Below are 19,573 nucleotides of genomic sequence, written 5' to 3' on the forward strand. Positions count from 1 at the left end.
TGCCTCTCCTGTAAGGGAAAGATGGGAGGAGGGTGAGACAGGGGCGAAAGCGGGAAGTGCAAGAGCTCTGCTGACATTCCCCAGAGTGGTCAGTTCCTGCCTGCCCCAGGGATGGTCTGAATCCTGCAGGACCCTGGGTGCCTGGACCTTGTGAGGGAGTGGAGCAGCTGCTGGCCGCAGTTTCTAGAGAAGGACACAGCACCCCTCTCCCAGTACTGTTTCAGGGTCTGCTGCCCACATGCAGCACACCTAGGACCCTGGTTCCTGCTGTGCTGAGAGAAGAATTGGTGGGCAGCGTCCAATTTTAGGTGGGGTATGTACCCCCCCCCACCCAAGGTATTGCCTTTGTTGGGGGGCTTGCTCTCTCCAGCATCCCTGTGCCGTGCATGTACAGTGCGCCATGTCTGGTCTGTGCACCATACCTCCTCTTCCCAGGCTTTGCAAAAGACCTCCCCCTCATCTTGCAGATGTTGCAGAGGGCACATGATGATGACAACATGTAGCACATTCTCATCCTCCACCTTGAAGGCATGTCCACTGCTTCATGAGCCACAGCAGGACGGGGCACGCCAGGTCCCCAATGATGAGGGCAGGAACAACAATGGCATCAAGGATGAAACTGGGAACTCCTGGAGCATAGCACCCACTCTCCATCATCTGGGGGAGTAGAAGTTACAGAAAACAGGGGCAGTATTGGTGCTTTCCACTCAGCTGCTGAAGATGTGGGGAAAGCAACCCTGGTGGTCAGTGACACCCTGCTGGATGACGGAGAAGTAACTCTTGTGAATGATGAAAGCTTGGGCTGTCCACGGCGCTCACACAATTGGGAAAAGGCCATGTAGTAGAAGCCAATGACCACTTCCTGCAGACTGACGAAGCAGATGAAGCAGTTGGGCAGGATGTTCTGGATCACATCTCCTGGACACCCCCTCTCGCTATGGAGTTGCCCACACTGAAATGGTTGGTGATGTAGCAGAGACTGTTGGTGGTGGCCAACTTCATGACAGCAATGGCCACCCACTTCTCCAGAGTGAGGGGTGGCCGCATGCCGACTTTCTGGTGTGTGATGTGAGGGGTCACCTGGGCAATAATGTTCATGAAGGTGGCCCAGTACATGCAAGAAGCCTGGACTCATTGTTTGTTGGTCCAGGTGTCCAAGACTACTTGCTCCCACAAGTCACGGCTGGTGGTATGAGCCCGGAACCAGTGCTCAATGGCCAGGTGATGCCAGAGCACTCCAATGTCCATGGTATCTTGCATGGTCTTGTCCTTGTCAGCCACATGGAAGTTGGTGGCCCAGTCCAGGATGCTTGGTGGGTGCAGGATGTTGCAGGTGACCCTACACAGGAGAGCCAGCTGCTGGCTTAGGGGCAGGAAGGCACATCCCATGGCAGCCAATTTCTGCAGAATGGTCAGATGGGTATGTCTGATGTCCTGCAGTCTCCTTCGCGTTGCATAGGGTGACAAGCAGGACACAATGCAGCACCTGGGTAGTGCTTGGGCACAGGTGATAGGATGCCATGGCAGGGTATGGGCAGGCCAGGACATGATAGCATGTGCAATTCACAAAGGAGGGCACACATCCTGGGGCTCTTGTGGAAGCCTCAGGGTATGGGGGTAGGGAAAGGTCCACAGTGACATGAGGGGTTGGGGAGTGCTTGCCCATGCCTAGATGTCAATCAGAGGTGGCCCTGCTGCTTGGCTGCATGCAGTCATCTCTGGCAATCTAGGGAGCACACAGGGCATGCTGGGAGGCCTGCAGGAATGCACCCCCTCTGCAGGCCTTGACCAACACAGGATGCCTGGAAGCTTTTCCCCCCACCCCTCCTCCAAAAGGGGGACATGTATGCTGTTCACTCTGTATCTAAATTACGTTAATTTGAGAAAACCACACAATAGATTGATTCCTCCTCAGGGTTTTTGAACATGCGTATGTGGCCTAGAAGGTGAAGTCCAGAAATGTAATTTTTTAATTTTGCATAAAAATCAATGGCAAAAATTAAGTCATATTACAGACATATTTTAAATCTGTGATACAGTAATGGCTCTTTTCCTATCTGTGTCACGTAAAATCTTTCCAGAAAAAAAGATACCACCTAAACTTATGTCAAAAAGGATGTTTGAAAACAGTGCACCAGACTTAAAAGCAAGATGGAGACATAGCAAGACTCTAGATCTCTGAGACGCTAGATCAGGGCTTTCCAACTTCAAAGCAGCCAGGACCACATGGGCCACACCAGCAAGAGCCATACACCATAGAGGAAACAACTAGTGAGTGCCACAGGCCCCATGGGCTTCCTGCCTCACCCACCTACATGTGGGGGCATTCAACCCCACTTTACTCCCCATACTATGCATGCAAATGGGCACTCCCCACGCTGCTGCATCATGTGGGCAGGCACTCCTTCATATAGCACAGCACCACACCGCAGCTTTAGCTCCCTGTGGTCTCCCTTGTGGCACTGTACTGCACAAGCCCCTGGTAATGTAGGCTATGCTGCACTATGTTACCCCATCCTTGGGATGGGGGCATGCAGCACAAGCTGGGGGAGGGAGATGAAGGCCTAAGACCCTAGATCGTGTGGCAGCCAGAGCACTAGGGGCAACAGCAGTTGCATGGGAGTGTGTGTGTGTGGGGAGGGAGGGGGCGGGCAGGCGGTAACCCCTCATGGGCTGCCTGCAATCCCTTCCTCCCGCCCCTTTTCAGTGCATTTCTTTTCTCTTTCCACCTTTTCTTCCTTCCTCCTCTCCCGCTCTTCTTCTCTCCCTCCATCATAAAACATAGGTAATGAAATTGTATTTTAATAAGTATTTTATAAGACATGAGATAGGATATGAAATTGTATAGGTATTTTGTAAGACATAAAATAGTAAACACTGTGTGGTGGTTATTCTGTATTTTTATATTTCATCTTTCATCTTTACCTTTTGCCATGACATTTTATATTTTATATTTTTAAACCTTAAGGAATGCAGTCCCTGTACAGTTACACCCTGTAATATTATTAGAACTATTGTTAAAGAGTGCACTTGGATCGTAATCGTAAGTGCTGGAATTGAATTGCCGCTTTTTCTCTGTAGTGGGGCTGGTTTCCTGAATGAATGGGAGCAAGTTGGAATAAGAGAGTGACTGAGTAATAGGTGTAACCACCTGCAGTTAAAAGTTAACAAGTGGCAATGGACACCTCCGAGCCGCAGACTGACAGGAGGAAGGTATCAATGTCAGCAGCGGGAACTCCTTTAACTCCATTGTCCGTCCAACAAAGTCTCCAGTTTGAGTTAATCAATGCAGAGGACCAGTTCCTGAGACTGAATGCCACCTGATCGACCTCTCCTGGAGCCCCTATTCATGCCCATGGTGAATTAGTCAAAAATCCAAAGTGGACCACTGAAACAGCACATACCGGCAGGAAAGAGCCCCAATGGCTGACAGCTGCCATCCAGGAGCATCCCACAAGGGTCAGAGACTCCTAGAGTGGGTAAGCCCAAGAACTGGGGGATCACTGAAGTCTGCCAGACAGGGATAAATGGCAGTGAAGTGTCCCAGTGGCACCCTCCTCATCTTCAACTTGATCAGCACTCAACCTGTCCAACCAGAAGGACCAGCCGGCGACTCCCTTCTGGAGACAACACTGCCTCAGAGGAAACCTTGACTGGCCATCGACAGCTGACTCCAGTGCTCTGGATAGGTATACCCAACACCAGTGCTCTGTTGCAGCTGCTACGCGAGTGTGTATATTTAAAGAGACCAGCGCTGCTCATAACCCTTGGATTTGTGACTTTATTAGACTGAGTGCAAAATTTAATAAACTGGAATTTATGATGATCCCGAGAGTTGGTCATCTGTAGCCAACAACTGAACCACCCTGCTCTGCATCAGTGCTAAAATTAATCTTAATTTTAAAATGGCAGTTTAGGTAGTGCTGAAGTGATGCTGTAGCTGTGATGGTCCAGGAAACATGCGAGGCAAGGATTTTTGTGGGTAGTATCTTTTATTAGACCAATCACATGGTTTGGATAGATTCAGACAAGCTTTTGGATACCACATGCCCAGAAGTTCATTTAAGTCTGTTCCAACTATATAGTTGGTCCAGTAAAACATATCACCTACAAAAATCCTTGCATCTCATAAATGGAATCTTAAACAATTTCAGAGTGCTAACACATATACAAGCAGCTAAAATGTTAAATTGAAAAAAGATGAAAGAATATAGTATAAACATAGCAATGCTTCAGGGTTGCAGGGTTAAAACTGGAATGGAGACTGGCTAATAGCAAGGTGATCAGTGAGGAAACTATGATACTTATTACAGAAGAGTATTTCTAAACACATCCACTACAGTTTTTTTGTCGGTGTTGTAAAATTCAGGCCTAAGAGGAACAATACTGCTACAAAAAAACCCAAAACTTTATAGTACAACACCTGATACTCCAAAATACTCAGTTAAGCAGTGTCCTGAAAGGAAAGTAAAATAAAATGAAGTCTTCTTTCATAATCACACTGCACCACATTAAAAAAAAACAAAACCACACAGATGCATCAAGAGCAGAACAGAAATTACTGATTATATTTGTCACAGGTATATACTCTACATATAGATCTCTGGTACTCACAAATTATACTTAGATAACAAATTTCAGTCAGTGCAAAATGTACAATCAAACACAGGCATATTGCAAAAATATATACACGATTATTCAAAGAACATATTTTGAGGACAAACGGAATGTTTAAATATACAATAAAAGTCCACCTTTCATAAATTATTATTATTTTTTTTTTACAGTTACTACATTTCAAGAACACTAATTCAGAGAAACAAATTACCACATAGTGGTTTGCAAGGAAGACTACCACAAACTAGTTATACCATTAAACCTTATTTTAAAATCAAGCCACTAGTAAACTTGTATGATGTACATTATTAGTTTGAGGCACGCAATGTAGTAATAGTATTCAACCACTTTAATGGTGGTTATACTGAGAGTTATTAGGCAGATGCATGCACAAAAAAGCACTATGCAACAGCTGAACTATTCAATGGCCAGTTTAGCTTTACTTGTTGGTAGAAGCTGGTCCAGTATATGTTACAACATTCAAAAGAAATGATCGAAGGCATCTTTAAGTACTTGCTTTCTAAAACATTGTTTGTTATATTTAAAGAACTATTCCAATGAAATTGGCAAATATATTCACACAGTTACTTGTGTTAATTAAGGATGCTCAGACTACAGTTAAGCACATCACAAATTTTATGGCACACAAACTTTTTAGCGAATTCCATGGTATGTGCTGCTTTGCTTTCAATATTACAGTTCCCTTCCCCAAGAAATTCATCCTGGTTACACTTGGACCAAGCGACATGGCTTAGAAACAAAAAGCAATTTCCAATTAAAAGATTTTTGGATACTGTGCTTTCCAAAATTGTAAATTAACCAATTACCTCATTGATGCAGTCCCCGCCCCCCACCCAAGGATTTGGTTTTATAGGAAGAAAGCTTCTATTTTCCAATAAACTATTTGTACTCAGTGCTCATTAATTTCTTAGGCACCTGTTGCTACTCTGTTTAGACACTTTACAAGTACAGAGGAAAAGAAGCAGCAGACAGATCAGCAACAGTATTTGTAGTCTTACTTGTGCGCATTTGGATCAACTGAAAGCTAGTTTTGGAAGCAACTGGTGTCCGATTGGCCCCTTAGGATAAACAAATCTGATCTAAACTGATTATGGAAATTTAATAATATCCATAATTGTTATTTTTTTTTATGCCCAATCACAGGACTTTTAACCTTTAATCTGTAGGACTTTACTTGGTGAAGTTAAACCTCTACACAGGTGTTTATATTCTGAATTGCTACCAAAGAAATTAAAACACAGAGCAACTGAATGTAAATGAAGCCACACCTTCTGAGAATCAGTTTTCTTTCAATTAGCAAGAGAATGTTGCAAAACACAGAGGAATTAAGGGAGTGGAGTTATCACTTTCACTACCCTCATTAAAAAAATAGTTATCTCCTTTGGAATACCATTTTTGATAGCTATATACATTCTTTCAAAAGTTCAGAAAGACTTTTTCAACAACATAACAGTTTATAAAACCATCTTATAAATTATTTTTTACAGAAAATAAATCCATTATTTAGGGAAAAATGTTCAATCCAACACTTGTATTAGTACAAAATCTCTTCTAAGAGTAGAAGAGCAGAAAAGTCAAAATCCACTCTTAAATCTTTCTGAAAGGTTGCACTTAGGTGCCTGAACCACAAAGGCAACTATTTCCTTAATTCAGGGTTGTTCAACTGTGGCATAGTTGGGGACCACACACACCATATGCTCTGAGGGCAGGCTCCTGGGATTCCCCTCCACCCACCCACCTACCCACACAGACTGCAGGCAGGTCTGACAGTGCACAGCTTCCCGGGATGTCCCATTCCTCCCCTTCCCCCCCAAACACACACTGCATTGTAGAGGCTGCACAGGCAGAGCATGTCCCACCCCCTGACCACAACATGGGCTACACTGGTGGAACATGGCTCCCTGGCTCGTTATACATGGATAGTACATGCAGCATGTGGGCCCCCTGGGACCTTCCCTGTTACATGGCAGTGGGAGAGGCAGCTGTATGTGCCCACAGGTCTCTTGTGGGTTGCATGTGGCCCCCAAGGGCTATCAGTTGGACAGCCCTGCCTTAATTTAGAAACAATGCTATCAAAACATGTGGCAATGCATTATTTCCACTGATCAGGATGCTTACAATCAAGAATCACCATTCTGTAAACAATGACATTGTTGGCCTAACTGTACATTTAGAAGCAATGTTAACAATTTCTATTAAAACCACTATATTTTCTGTTCAATATCAGCAGAGTAATGACATGGCTGGGTGCCCAGGGCACAGAGTGCAATCATGACTGCAGCAGACTTTTTTTTCACCCTTCCCTAAATCAGCACCCTAGTTATGCCACTGTTCAGTATAACTACATTGTCAGTCCAAGAGCATGCATCAAATTGGTCAGGTGAGCAAACACCTGAGTTGGACTCCCCATTACACCAAGTGCCAAATGAATAATTGTCAACATTAAACAAATTTAAAATGAATCTTATGGACTGTAAAATGAGTCTAACAAGTTTATTCATAAAATACCAGCCAATGTAAGTGTTTAAAGTTTACATGAACTTTCAGTCAGATATAAATATGCATTTCAACAAGTTACTCGTTTCCTCTCCTTTTCCCTAGCAGAGCAGTTAAAGAAAAATATAAATTAAGTGGATGCTCTTGAATATCACAATCAAAAAAATCTTGAAAACTTTAAACTGCATTCTATAGACCCGTTTTATTTTTAAACTGAAAGTGCTTCTGTAAGTCTGCAAAATCTTTTCCTTATTGACACTACAAATACTAAAAAGGAAAATTTGCCCTATGCTAAACATGCCCATTCTGCCTTTACTGTTAAGTGCAAAATATGTGCAAAAATAATGATCAGGCAATCGGGAATCTAATCTTGCCTGTATGAATTTAAGCTAGTTAATAACTGAAAGACTTTTCAACTTTAGAGCTAAGAGGATTTAAAGGGAAACGAAGAGATGGTTGCAGCCCAACTGCTGAACAGTTTTTCCAGTTAGATATAATAATTAACATTGGCACTAACAAGCACTGCTGTTATCAGGTTCAGCAGAAGGGGTAGGGAGACAAGGAAGCATGAAGGCATTCCCTGCAAAAGATGGGAAGAGGCACACTTACAATGTGGCAGTGGGAAAGTTACATGTAGTATAGACTGAAAGGAGTTATATTGTCAAGTGTCAAACTGCATTGATCAAAAACCACTCAATTCAATTATAAAGAAAACTGGAAATATACATAACATATATCGCAGGCACTAGAGTAACAAAAGGTACATTTTAAAGCAGCCATGCTGCATGCTGTACTAAATAGCAAGTCTTAAACAATTATATAAGTGTTACCACAGTTGGGTTTTTTTGGGGGTTTTTTCCAAATTGGGATTTTTTTTTTGTTTTTTTTAGCTATGAATATATTTATATAGCAGAGAGATGGGCTACTAGGTAAAGAACAAACACGTATAAACACTTGGGGATTAACAGCATCTGGACTGAGTATATAATCCTACTTGGTCAAGAAACATCATTATATAAGTTTGTAGAGAGAGTTGCAGTTTAATGTGCAAGCATCCATGTTAGTTCATTCTTTGTTTAGGGTTTAGTTCATTATTGTCAAAGTCTTGCATCAGTTTTAATGCTAGGACATTATTCCCCCTCCCCCCCACACACACGCACACACTTTTCTTTAATTTTACATTAGCAGTTGTGGTTGATTTTACAAACTTAAATTAGCTTTACAGAGATAAAGCCAACACACACGGTGGCACTGAATTCTTAGATCACTGTTCTTCAATTTTGTAACTAGTATTCCTGGCTAAAAATTTCAGGTCACTATAGACCCTTGCAGTTTGTACTGGGAGTCATCCTGCCAATGTAATTGAAGGACCAGCTAGGAGGGACTTGCTGCACATCACCCAATGGCAGAATGCGTTTTCATGAGTGAGTGATGTAAGCCAACTAACTGTTTTCACCCCGCTAAAATCACGAAGTCTTATTGTGAAAAAAAGTTCAATAAAGCCATCTTATATAATGCTGTTTTGGCAAAATGATTCACAGCAGTCCACCAATATCAATGTAGTAAAATTACCATCAGTCGTAAAAGCTATACTAAGCAAGACAAATGTTACAGCCATAAAAGACAACATTTGAAATCATGGCTAAAACTCTGATAGTACTTGTAGACCAGGTCAAATGGCCATTTTAAACATATAACATTTTACATATTCCAGCATTAAGTGCACCACTTCAAATTCCACCACTTGCACTACATCAACCTTCCCAGCACGTCCACCTGGGAGTGAAGCTAAGAAAAAGGGATGTTTGGGGTCAGTGTGGCTGGGATATTCCAGTTGTGATAACAGTGCTTTTTCTGCCCCTTCTCCATCCTTCCAAAAGCCAATCCATTTTCCCAACCTGCAGACAAGAGCAGTTCTTGGGAATGCTACTTAATTATAGACCTTTCTTTACTTTCTAGCCACAATTTCAGGAATCTGAAGTAACCCAGTAAAAAAAAAAAAAAAAAAAAAAAATTCTACCAACACTGTGCACAAATTGCCACAGATAGTCTTAGTAAATGTGCACCACACCTCACAGAACAGCTCAGTAAATTAAGTTACTATTTCAATTTAATGCTTGCCTATCACTAAGTATTTCATTGAGATGACAGTCACTCCCCAAATTACTAGTGAATCTTCTAGGGTTTTTTGCAGCTACTTTGAAAGCAGTCATAACTTATTTCAAAAAAGGATATGAGTTTGAAATGACAAAAGTGAAGATATGCAGGGAGTAGTGAGTCACCAAAGGTAATGTGCTCAGTAGTGGAGAAAAAAAACAGACTCCAAAAAGTGTCTTTTGTCTATGAACATTACTAAGGTAATTTTGCTCCCACTGACTTGAGAGAGAACACTGCTGAAATTTAACGGCTCATTTTAAAAAGTATTTGACAGGATAGTCTGGAAGAAGATAAATCATTCTGTAACAGTTAAAGATGGTTTGCCCCCTCCCCCCTCATCACACTGTCTAACAAAAATGTGCAGATAAACCATCTCAAATAATTTTGACTCATGCATTTAAGCATATTTTCTCTGCTCTGTACATGGGACATTTATTGTAGGGATCACTAACGTTATACTTCAAATGTGAATAACTTATAATGGTAAAGTAGCAGTGACTCTGACTCATCTGGCTTAACTCAAGGAAATTATAGTATCTTATCACCTTTTTGTTTGGAGACAATGATTTATCTATGAAAAATTTTTAAAAAAGGCTGAAATCTTCTTAAAAATAATGAAGTTTGGAAAAAGTAATTAGGAAGATCTCAATCTGTGGTTATCAGCTATACACACTCCAAAAATTGGGCAATAGTTCATGGAAAAGTTACCAAAGGCAAACGTAGTGGCACAAAAATTAGATGCATTTTACCCATGTAACTAGAAACTAGGAGAGAGAGCGAGAGCGAGCAGAACACATTACTTTCAACACACAATAAATGGGTGGTTTCATAAAGCAACCTTTCTTTACCACTCCTCTGAACATACTTTTCCAGGATAGGTTCATGTTCCCTGCAGCAGGCATGCAGTATTTGTTCTATAAAGATCTTCTCAGTTTAGCGTCCCTCTTCTGTGACTGACACACTATCAGTTCTTGTCTCTCTTGTGCTTCCAACTTTTTTCTGCTTCTGCTTGGATTTTTTCAACATATGGACCTTGAAAAAAATTTGGAGAAAGCTTAAGACATTTAACAATAAAAGCAAATGATCACCACAACTGTGCACTTTGAATGTACTATAAAGTCACACTAACCTTTTTTCAAACCTCCTATATTTAACAACACAGAGTGTGGACAGAAGTACAGATATTTAGCTATAAAACTTACACTAGTAGGCTCACATACCAATGTAAATAACACCAGAAACAGGCAAGAAGCAAGGATTTATTTTTGGGGGGGGGGACGGGGGACGGGGGGGGGCATCATTTATTTGGACCAACTGTATATACATCTCTTCCAACTATGAAGTTGGTCCAATAAAAGATCACCACAAAAAACTGCCTCTTTCCTATTTCCCGAATCATTACAGCTACAACACTCCAACCTTACTAGGATCAGGAACAGATAGGCAGCTGCCCTAGTTACTATTACAGTATATCATCACTAACTGGGAAGGCAGCAATTAATAACATTTGAATTTAACAAATGGCTACCCCACGGTGGAGGAGGCAGAAGAAAACTAAACAGGTTTAAATTAACAGTACTAGAATTTTATCCTTGATCTTTTTGGAGGTAACATTCCTTCAGATTAGGCAAAGTTGCCTTGTTTAAACACAAGTGTAAATGTTTTGTGTGGCTAAGTATAGTCTTCTGCTCTTTAGCTGTGATGGTGTGGGGAATAAACAAACAGCAAGATATCTGGTAATGTTTACTGGACCAGTTTTTGGTAATTTTTGTTGGAACAATTATATAGGTGGGAGACGCATTAAATAAGTTTTCAGGTACAAAAACAGTGCATGTAATACACTTTCTGTTCAGTGACCTTAAATTACAGAATGCATATGTTTTTCACATATGGAAGAAAAGATTTTTTGGGATTTTTTTCTTTTTGTGCAAGTGAGGCACAATCTGGACAACTGTTTCCCCCTAAAAGGATATTGATTTGGATACAAGGAATGCTTGGAATTTCACAGGATTTCCAAAATTTTTGGTAGTAGCAGATTCCAGCAGTACTTTTAAGCTACCTTTCAAGGAATTTCTAGGCAGGAGCTTGCGAACGTGGCCTCTTTTGTGGGGATGTGCTCCATTAAACCAATAGCCAATTAGCAAAACATTCATTTCTGCATTTCAATGTCAGCAGAAATATTAAATCCTTGGTGGCTGGTGCTTTGTCCTCTGTCCAGCAAACTGTGAAGGGGTTGCATGCACAATTAGGAGTAAACATATAACAAGCATAAATACAGCTTTCAAATTCCCTGCTGCTTGTTAAAAAGCAACCTAGCCTTGGCATGAGTTTACATGTCTAAAGATAAATCTCTCACTTTAAGCTTACTTTTATTTTTTAAAAGTTAGCTGTAAACTTTAGTAATTGCCAGTTGCAGATCTAAAGTCAAGTTACAAAATTGGGAAGGTGGGGCGGGAGGGGGGGCAGAATCCTGTGCACTTGCATACTCTGTTCTCTTACCCAGCTCCTCATCCCCTTTTCCTTTTTCCTCCTTACTCTCCCATCACATATCCTAATTTCTCCACTTCTTTGCCAGCTGCAGTAGGACTGGAGTGGTATTGTGTATATGATTTTTAAGGAACAAATCAACGTAGCGCCATTGTTTGATAAATAGGAATGCTTATCATGAAAACCTACATTAACAAAACTAGTGTCATGGATCCGTTTAACCACTAACGTGTTTAATAGTGCCTTGACCATTCTGAAGTATGGCTTAGTCTTGTGTATGGACAGCACCATGCCATGTTTTAACCAAAGCCATTTGCATCAGAGCTGAGACAAGTAATTCAGGCAGTCCACTTATAAACATCAAAATAAACCCTGTTCCCATGGTCAAGGAAATTGAAAGAGACACCTCCAACAAGTATGAAAGATTGGTAGGTGATATTTTCCATAGGACGAGCTGCTAGTTTTATAGGACTAACATCTCTCCCAATGTTAGACAAGCTTTCAGGCACAAAGTATCCTGCATCAGGTAGGCGGTCATTCTGGTCTGCCCAGAATCATTCAGAACCTGAACAGTTCTGAAGAAGAGCACTTTGGGCATTTTTACATGTGTTTTGGGATGCAGCACCAGGTGCTTTAATTAGCAAGCCATGCTAATTAAAAAGTGTCTGCGTGTCACGTGCATCAGCATCCCCAGGCTGGAAAAATGGCAGCAGGCGCTTTGATCTAAAGCTCATTGACCGTGTTTATTTCAAAGCGCCCCACCACCATTTTGTCAGCATGGAGACACATGGGGACGCTGATACACGTGATGCAGAAGGCTGCCAGAGCACATCAATTTCTGTGCTCCAGCAGACTCAATTAATCGAGTCCGCTCCGACATGCTGGATTTCCAGCGCATCGGAGCAGCCTCCCCACACGTCTATAGGAGCCCTTAGTGCCCAAAAGCTTGTCTAACATTGCTTCCAACTATACTGTTGATCCACTAAAAGTTATCACCAAAAAAACTACCCTTACTTTTTGCATAATTCCTGGACCATCAAAACACGGAGACACACACAGAGAATGACTTGTGAAAGTTTTTATTCTAAGGATCAAAACAAAACAAAAATAAAGAAAAATGAGACTGCTTTAATTCACATTTTAATACAGAAAAAGTAAACGGTCAAGGCAAGCTTGTATTTGTACCTTTGGTCCTGCAGCAGAAATGATGATCTGGCCTGGTGGCTGGATCCAGGGCTCTCCATCTACTTGGACAGGGATGGGTTTCAGAAGCGTGATACGGAAATATGACCCTTGGGCTATGCGAATCCCTGATCGCAGACCACCCTGTACTTGACCCTGTTGGAACAGCAAATGAAGATTGCCTTTATTTTTTAAATCTTCTTTATGACAAAGAACCAAGTAAAGACAATGCTGTCTTTCAAATCATTTTCAGTGTTGGGGTACACCCGAGTTTCTTGTTGTATATGTTTTTTACTCCCAGAAGATTCCAAAATTATGACCCAAAGTTTTAAGTAGCAAAAACTGCAAAAGGGAAAATTGTTCTAAATACAGATATGCAGGGTAGATCACTGAAATGGTTCCACACACATAGTCCTTATGAATCTATGCAGAGCACAACTGAAACCAAAAAGGCACCTCAACCAGAGTCATTTGTCAGAGTGTGATCTAAATTTGTTAGGAAACTCCAGCAGATGCAAAGGAGGCATAACTGCTCAATGATTACTTTGCCTCAGTCTTCAACTGCAACCAGACAACTAGCAAAATTAATATAAATGAAGTAGGGGGAGTGGCTACAGACTGCTTTTGACAATTTGAATTATATATATTAGGTGGTCCTGACAGAATTTATCTATGTACTGGAAAAGGACTAACGGAGTGCCTATCTCTGGTGGGAGGAAAAAGGACGAACCTGGGAAATTATAGATTAGTCAGCCTGACTTCCACAACTGGGAAGTTACTAGAGTAAATAATCAAACAGTCTATTAACAATACATCTGGAAAGGGAGAGGTTACCATGAGCGGACACTATGGATTTGTCTAGGTGGTTTGGCATGATTTGCTCTCAATTTCCTTCTTTGATAAGGTACCTGGTTTCATGGGTCATTACATTCATATTTTTGTGCAACCTGCTCTTAACAGCTTCCAAGGTTGCCGATTCCACAATCTCTCTAGGTAACCTCTTCCGGTTCTCAGCTACCCCTCACAGTTAAAAAGTTATTTTTGAACAGTTTCCTATTCACAGTTTGGAAAGTCTTTTTTTCCTGTTGCTTCTAACATGCCCAAATTTTAATGCCATCATATAGCTCTGTCTTAATTTTTCTTCCTTAAAAAGCTGTCTGTGCATCCTTTGCACCCCCTGCCCCCTGTGTACACACAAATACCTCTGCTGGGGCAACTGAAAATAAAACCGCACATGCTACACACTGGGCTCTATAGCTGTTGGCAGTAGACAGCTTTTCTCCTTCCCAGCTAAACCTTTTCTTTTTGCCTTGCACAAACAAGGTACATGTTTTACTTGAGTGCATGCTGTATGTAATAAGAAATGGCATTTCCTATCTTAAGTTTTACAATCAATTTCTGCATTTCTTGCAAGATTGAAACTTCAGTCAGTACACAGATAAAATGGAAAGTGAGACACGGGCCCTGTTAAAAGCCTTCATGTCTTAATGTAATAAAGAACTACAGTAAATGTAGTACAATACAGTAGTATAACAAGGCTTAACATTGCAACTGAAAATCCCAACAATGGCATTTCTTATGCAGGTGAAAACTGCCATATAACAACATATGAACTGATTCATGTAGTCCAGAAACAGCCATTTTAGCAAAAGAAACAAGAATGCTAACAATGGACAGTTATAAAATTTCTTCCTGACCACCCCAGTTAATGGCTCATTCAAGCCAAAACCCTAAAGTATATGGCCACTTCTTAGTTTTATTTATTTATCTAAGTAGTTAAGATAATTGTGATTGTTCTCAAAATAAATTCAAAGCCTAGATGTTAATTTGATTAAATGCTTGGCTATAATATCATTTGCTGACTTAATCTAATAACATTCCACAAATCTATGCATTCTGAAACAGTTTCTGAAGTTGGTGTTACCCTTTAAAATGTTAAACTTTTTTTTACTGAGAAACATAAAAACATGAAATAAGAACACTTGTGCTTCTATCAGAAGAAAGTTGAAAAGCAGATCTAAAAAATAACTTGGCTTTAAAATTAAGCTGAAATAGTGTATATGGTGTTAACATACTAATCATCCAGGATTTAATAAGTCTCAAGAAAATTAAAAAGTCCACTTGGGTCACTTTTATCAGTTCATTTTCAGCCCCCAAATATGCTGCATCTCCTTGTAGTTGAAGATGCATATAAACAAGTGCTTGATTTACCTTGTCTGTACCATTTACTGCTGTGTGTAACTAACAGTGGCTTTATGTAAATATTTCACGATTTATTTTGAAGCCTACTAATATTGCTGAAGGCTTGCCTACACGGCCTCCATGCTTTGCCTGTGGCCACAGCTGAAAAGCATGCCCTGCTCATTTGCTCCCATTGCGCATGGGTCAAGTCCCAACAGCAATGTAGTGAGTGCCCCAAGCAGCACCCCTGATGGAGGGCCTCTGGCCACTTTTGAGGAATACTTAGGGCCACCACAAGATGGCCACAGTGCCTTGTTTTTAGAATCTGACATTAGTCAAGAACCAGCAGACAAGGCATGCAAGGCGCATTTCCACATGTGGCAAGGAAGCAGCATAGGCAAGCCTGACAGACCTTCTACATTACTGAGGGTGTGGACACATCTAACAAGTGAATCATCCACAAATGTCACTAATTGGGAAATAATTCACAACTGTTGCAGATCAGGGTGCTGACACATAACTGAACCGCTCCCAAACATCACCCGGCACCAGTTCACAATTGTCACAGGCGATAGGTATCTATGCACACAATGCCCTTACATTCCAGTGGGAACAGTCACCTTTTAGGCACTGAAGTGTAATGGTTCAAACTGTGGGGGGAAGGCAAAGAGCACTTTCACCCTGCTTTGGGGGCCTCAGGTGGTAGTTGACTTGTGGCTGGGAGCATTTCCATTTTTCTGCTTTCCCTTCTCCCCTAAACTTGAGTTCAATAAAGTTCAGTAGCCTGCACTTGACCAAACTCTGCAGTATGCTTCCTTGATTCGGGGTGGCTGTGGAGAGAAGGGGGGAGTGCGTGGACCCATGTTTTTGCATTTCTAGGGCAAGGATGATGAGGGGGATGTGGCTGGCTACAGAGTGAGAACACAGCTGCTGATAGAAAGATAGCTTTTATTGAACAAGCAGTGCAAGGGAGCTCATGGATACATATTTCCAACTAAAGGGAAAAAAGGTGGGGGGAGGAGTCACTACTGCCTGTGTGTGTTGTGGGGTGAAGAGTGTTGCAGTAAGGAATGCCTGGAGGATTTCCACCCTGCTCCCTCTGGGTGCCACTTTCCTGCACAAATGCAGGGACCCAGGGACACCCTGCCCGACTAGTGCACAGCCTGTCTCCTGGGCAGCAGCAGGCACAGGGGAGGAGGCAGGGAATACCCACCCCCTCCACACTTTGTTTCCCAGCATACCAGGCTGCCCTGCGGCTGGAAAGGGTGTCCCTGGCTCCCTGCACTTGTGTGAGGAAGTGCTTGCTGTTGCCTTGGAGGTGTGGGGGTTTGGCTGGGAGGAGCTCTTTGCTCTTTTCCAGGAAAGTGGGGGAATTTTCCCATCCTTCCCTAGGTTGCTGCTGTGCCAGAGACTTGGGCTCTGCTCCAGCCTTGCAGGGTGTCCCCAGCTCCATGTATGGGTGGAAAGACCTGGTGGAGGATTTTCCCTCCCCCTCCACCTTGTTTCCCAGGGAAACCCCCAGGTTCCTGGGGGCTGACTGCTTAGTAGAGTCATCTAATTATTTCAATGGTGCTGCTTACCAGTGACAACCTCTCTAGCTGGTCAGCAGCAGCAGGGAAAGCTGTTATTCCTTTTTCCCTCCTCCTGACAGCCTGCCCTATGCATATGCAGCTGTGCACATGGTGCAATGTCTTCATCGTGCAAGGAAGCAATGCCATGATTGGATTAACATCTACAGCCACCCTGCATTACCTTGTTGAAGCCAGGCATGTGAATGAAGATGTCAAGAGCAGATCACAAATGTCACCGAACCAACCTGAGTCGCATTCAAAATTCTGAGCACATCACATAATCACCCCTGTGTATACAGGTAACTGATATCACCCAGGAATACTATTTTATTAGCAGTAATAGCTCCATGCTGCACCAAATGTACATTTCCTGATCAAGCTAATAGCATAACTGTAATATAAATTATTCATATAAAAAACTTAGGATTCAAAATCTTCCAATTGTCTCATTTTACAAACTAAACCAGTTTTAAAAGAAGTCTTTTGAATGTAAGTGCTTAGTACAAGTTGAATGAATGAATATCCATAGTTCCTGGTACTTCTTGGAATCAAACAAACAAAAACAAAGTAAATCTTATACTGACTTACCATGTGGACAACACCAGTTACACCAACAACTTCTAGTAAGCCATCATCCATTTGTGGTTTCTCAAATCGATTATCATTATCTGACCCCCAAAGATCAGCTCCAGATCCCCAACTATGCAGAGAACATAAAAATGCTGTTATTGTGCACATGTTGGGATCTGATATACAATACCCAAATATTTACAACCATTTTCAAATGGGATCTGCTTCAAAACAACACTGAATAAGGCTGACATGCTGCTTTTCCTCAGTCAAGAAAGCGCCACTATGTAGTTTTCTGTTCTACATCACGGACTACAATATTTACCTTCATAAAAATTTGAAATACTCTAACAACTTTGGTAGCAGTGGGGAGAAAGGTAGGTAGATTTTAATGGGGGAAAAAAGATAGGATGAAAGTAGCACTTAAGTGCTTTGGGTTTCAAAGAACTATAGCAAAACTCTGCTTGAGAACTAAAGATAACTATAAGGCCCCTCCTACACATTACCTATATTATGCAATTAACTGGTTAATCACACAATAAATTTAAATTGGCCACATGTGCAAAGTAATTATCACTCCATAAAAATGTCTATCCAGCTATAAAAAGAGCCAACCAGAGTTAGTTCTTGAAAATGTGTAACAATCTTATAGCTAGTTTCTATCCATCTTTAAGCTGAACGTGTAGCAGGGCCCTTAGTTTCCTAAATCTCAAAAATATTAATAGGCTTTAGATTTCAAGAGATGTAATACTTTAGGGTAAGGATTTGCAACCTATAGCTCACAGAACAGATTTGGCTCACAGAGCCCTTGAACAAAATTGATCTAATAGAGTTGAGGATCTTGCCTCAAGAACGTTTGACAATCTTAGCCAGAGATATAAATATAGAAATATAGATATATGGTATACACTAATCATCAAATTTCTAACCCACACATCACAGTTCTTAGAATATTAAAATAGTACCATAATTATTAGAGTACGGCCCTTAAGTACAAAGATGCCACCTTAATGAGCATCCTTATACATACATACATACATACATACATATGACATGTGCATACACAGATTCTTCTCTCACATTTTTACCTGGGAATATTAATAAAAATAAGTCCTTCGATACTTGGTAACTCAACTTCAACCTGGTCCACCTGAAGTTTTAGGTCTTTATGGAGGTTTCTGGCGTGACTTATCTTCTGCAGTCCAACTTTTACATATACACCTTTGTTGTGAAACCTAGGATCAACCAACATCGCACTCTATTATTGTAAACTCAGACATAATAGTATAGCACAATTTTATGCACAAAACTAACATTTACTTGTAGGCAGTAGTGGACTCAAACCTTGAAGTGCTCTAGCCACAGCAGTAGAGTGGAGAGCCACTTTAATGTGGGTTATGTTAGCTCCCAGGGCAGAAACTATTCAGCACCTTCATAAACATTACTTGGGCATAAATCAACCCAAACATTTTAAGCAGCATTTCATTAGGACATTATGTAACATGCTAACATTTTTCCTAGCCTAGGTCTATATCCGGACTGATATTTTTAAATGAACCAAGTAACAGGGTAAAATAACCCAAGCAGACAAGATAAATTGTATCCTTAACATTATTGAACTCTAGCAGCCTTCCCCCCACATCAACCCTCATATACTGCAAGAAAAGCTCACAGAAAAACTAAACACTGAAAAACTGGCTACAGTACAGGGCTATGTTTGCAAAGAAGTTGTTGAATTCCATAACATCCAAGAAAAATATCACAAACACTGCTGTGTCCACAGAGACTGATGAGCTGGACAACTTAGTTATTATACACCACCTGAAGACTTAGGAAGATACCACTGCATTGGCTTATACTATTCACATTTTAAAGGGTATTGTCACACTTGGGACTAAATTTTTGTGCATGGAATTTGCAGCACAGTTCTACACTAGTGGGTGAATTTCATGGAGTCCTGCCGAGATCCCCTCTATCGGGGCAGTATGATCTTTGCTACCTCAGTCATCTTCCAGGATTTCTGTTTCCTTTTGGGAGTAAACCAGAATGTAATTTTGCCTTTCAAACACAGCAAAAGCAATTGCTCAATAAAAAAAAGATTAGGGAACAACCTACAAATACGTTACCATGCAGTGACTCGCAACAAAACAGCCATAATTTTGCTCTGTGCAGGACTTTTGATCTGAAATACATTTCATGGAGTCTGTTTCCTTACCAGTGTTCACTTTTTATACAAGCAAGGGTTCATGTAGTGTTTTTTTCCAAATACTATTTTATTTTCCACTCTGAGT

The 19,573-nt window shown here is 41.2% G+C and overlaps 1 protein-coding gene across 2 annotated transcripts in view; it reads right to left on the minus strand.

The window, feature by feature from the left end:
* Positions 1–4,540: 4,540 nt before the first annotated feature.
* DGKQ (diacylglycerol kinase theta) overlaps positions 4,541–19,573 on the minus strand; it is a 149,417-nt gene continuing 134,384 nt past the window's right edge. For both annotated transcript variants that reach the window (XM_019490650.2, XM_059724538.1), the window contains exons 20-23: positions 18,371–18,517; positions 17,301–17,412; positions 12,964–13,116; positions 4,541–10,323 (exon numbers count right to left, since the gene is read on the minus strand). In XM_019490650.2, coding sequence (XP_019346195.1) covers positions 10,225–10,323; positions 12,964–13,116; positions 17,301–17,412; positions 18,371–18,517 — 511 coding nt within the window. In that variant the 3' untranslated portion in view covers positions 4,541–10,224. The remainder of the gene's footprint in view (positions 10,324–12,963; positions 13,117–17,300; positions 17,413–18,370; positions 18,518–19,573) is intronic.

Source organism: Alligator mississippiensis, chromosome 3 (assembly GCF_030867095.1).
Source record: "Alligator mississippiensis isolate rAllMis1 chromosome 3, rAllMis1, whole genome shotgun sequence".
Taxonomy (NCBI): Eukaryota; Metazoa; Chordata; order Crocodylia; family Alligatoridae; genus Alligator; species Alligator mississippiensis.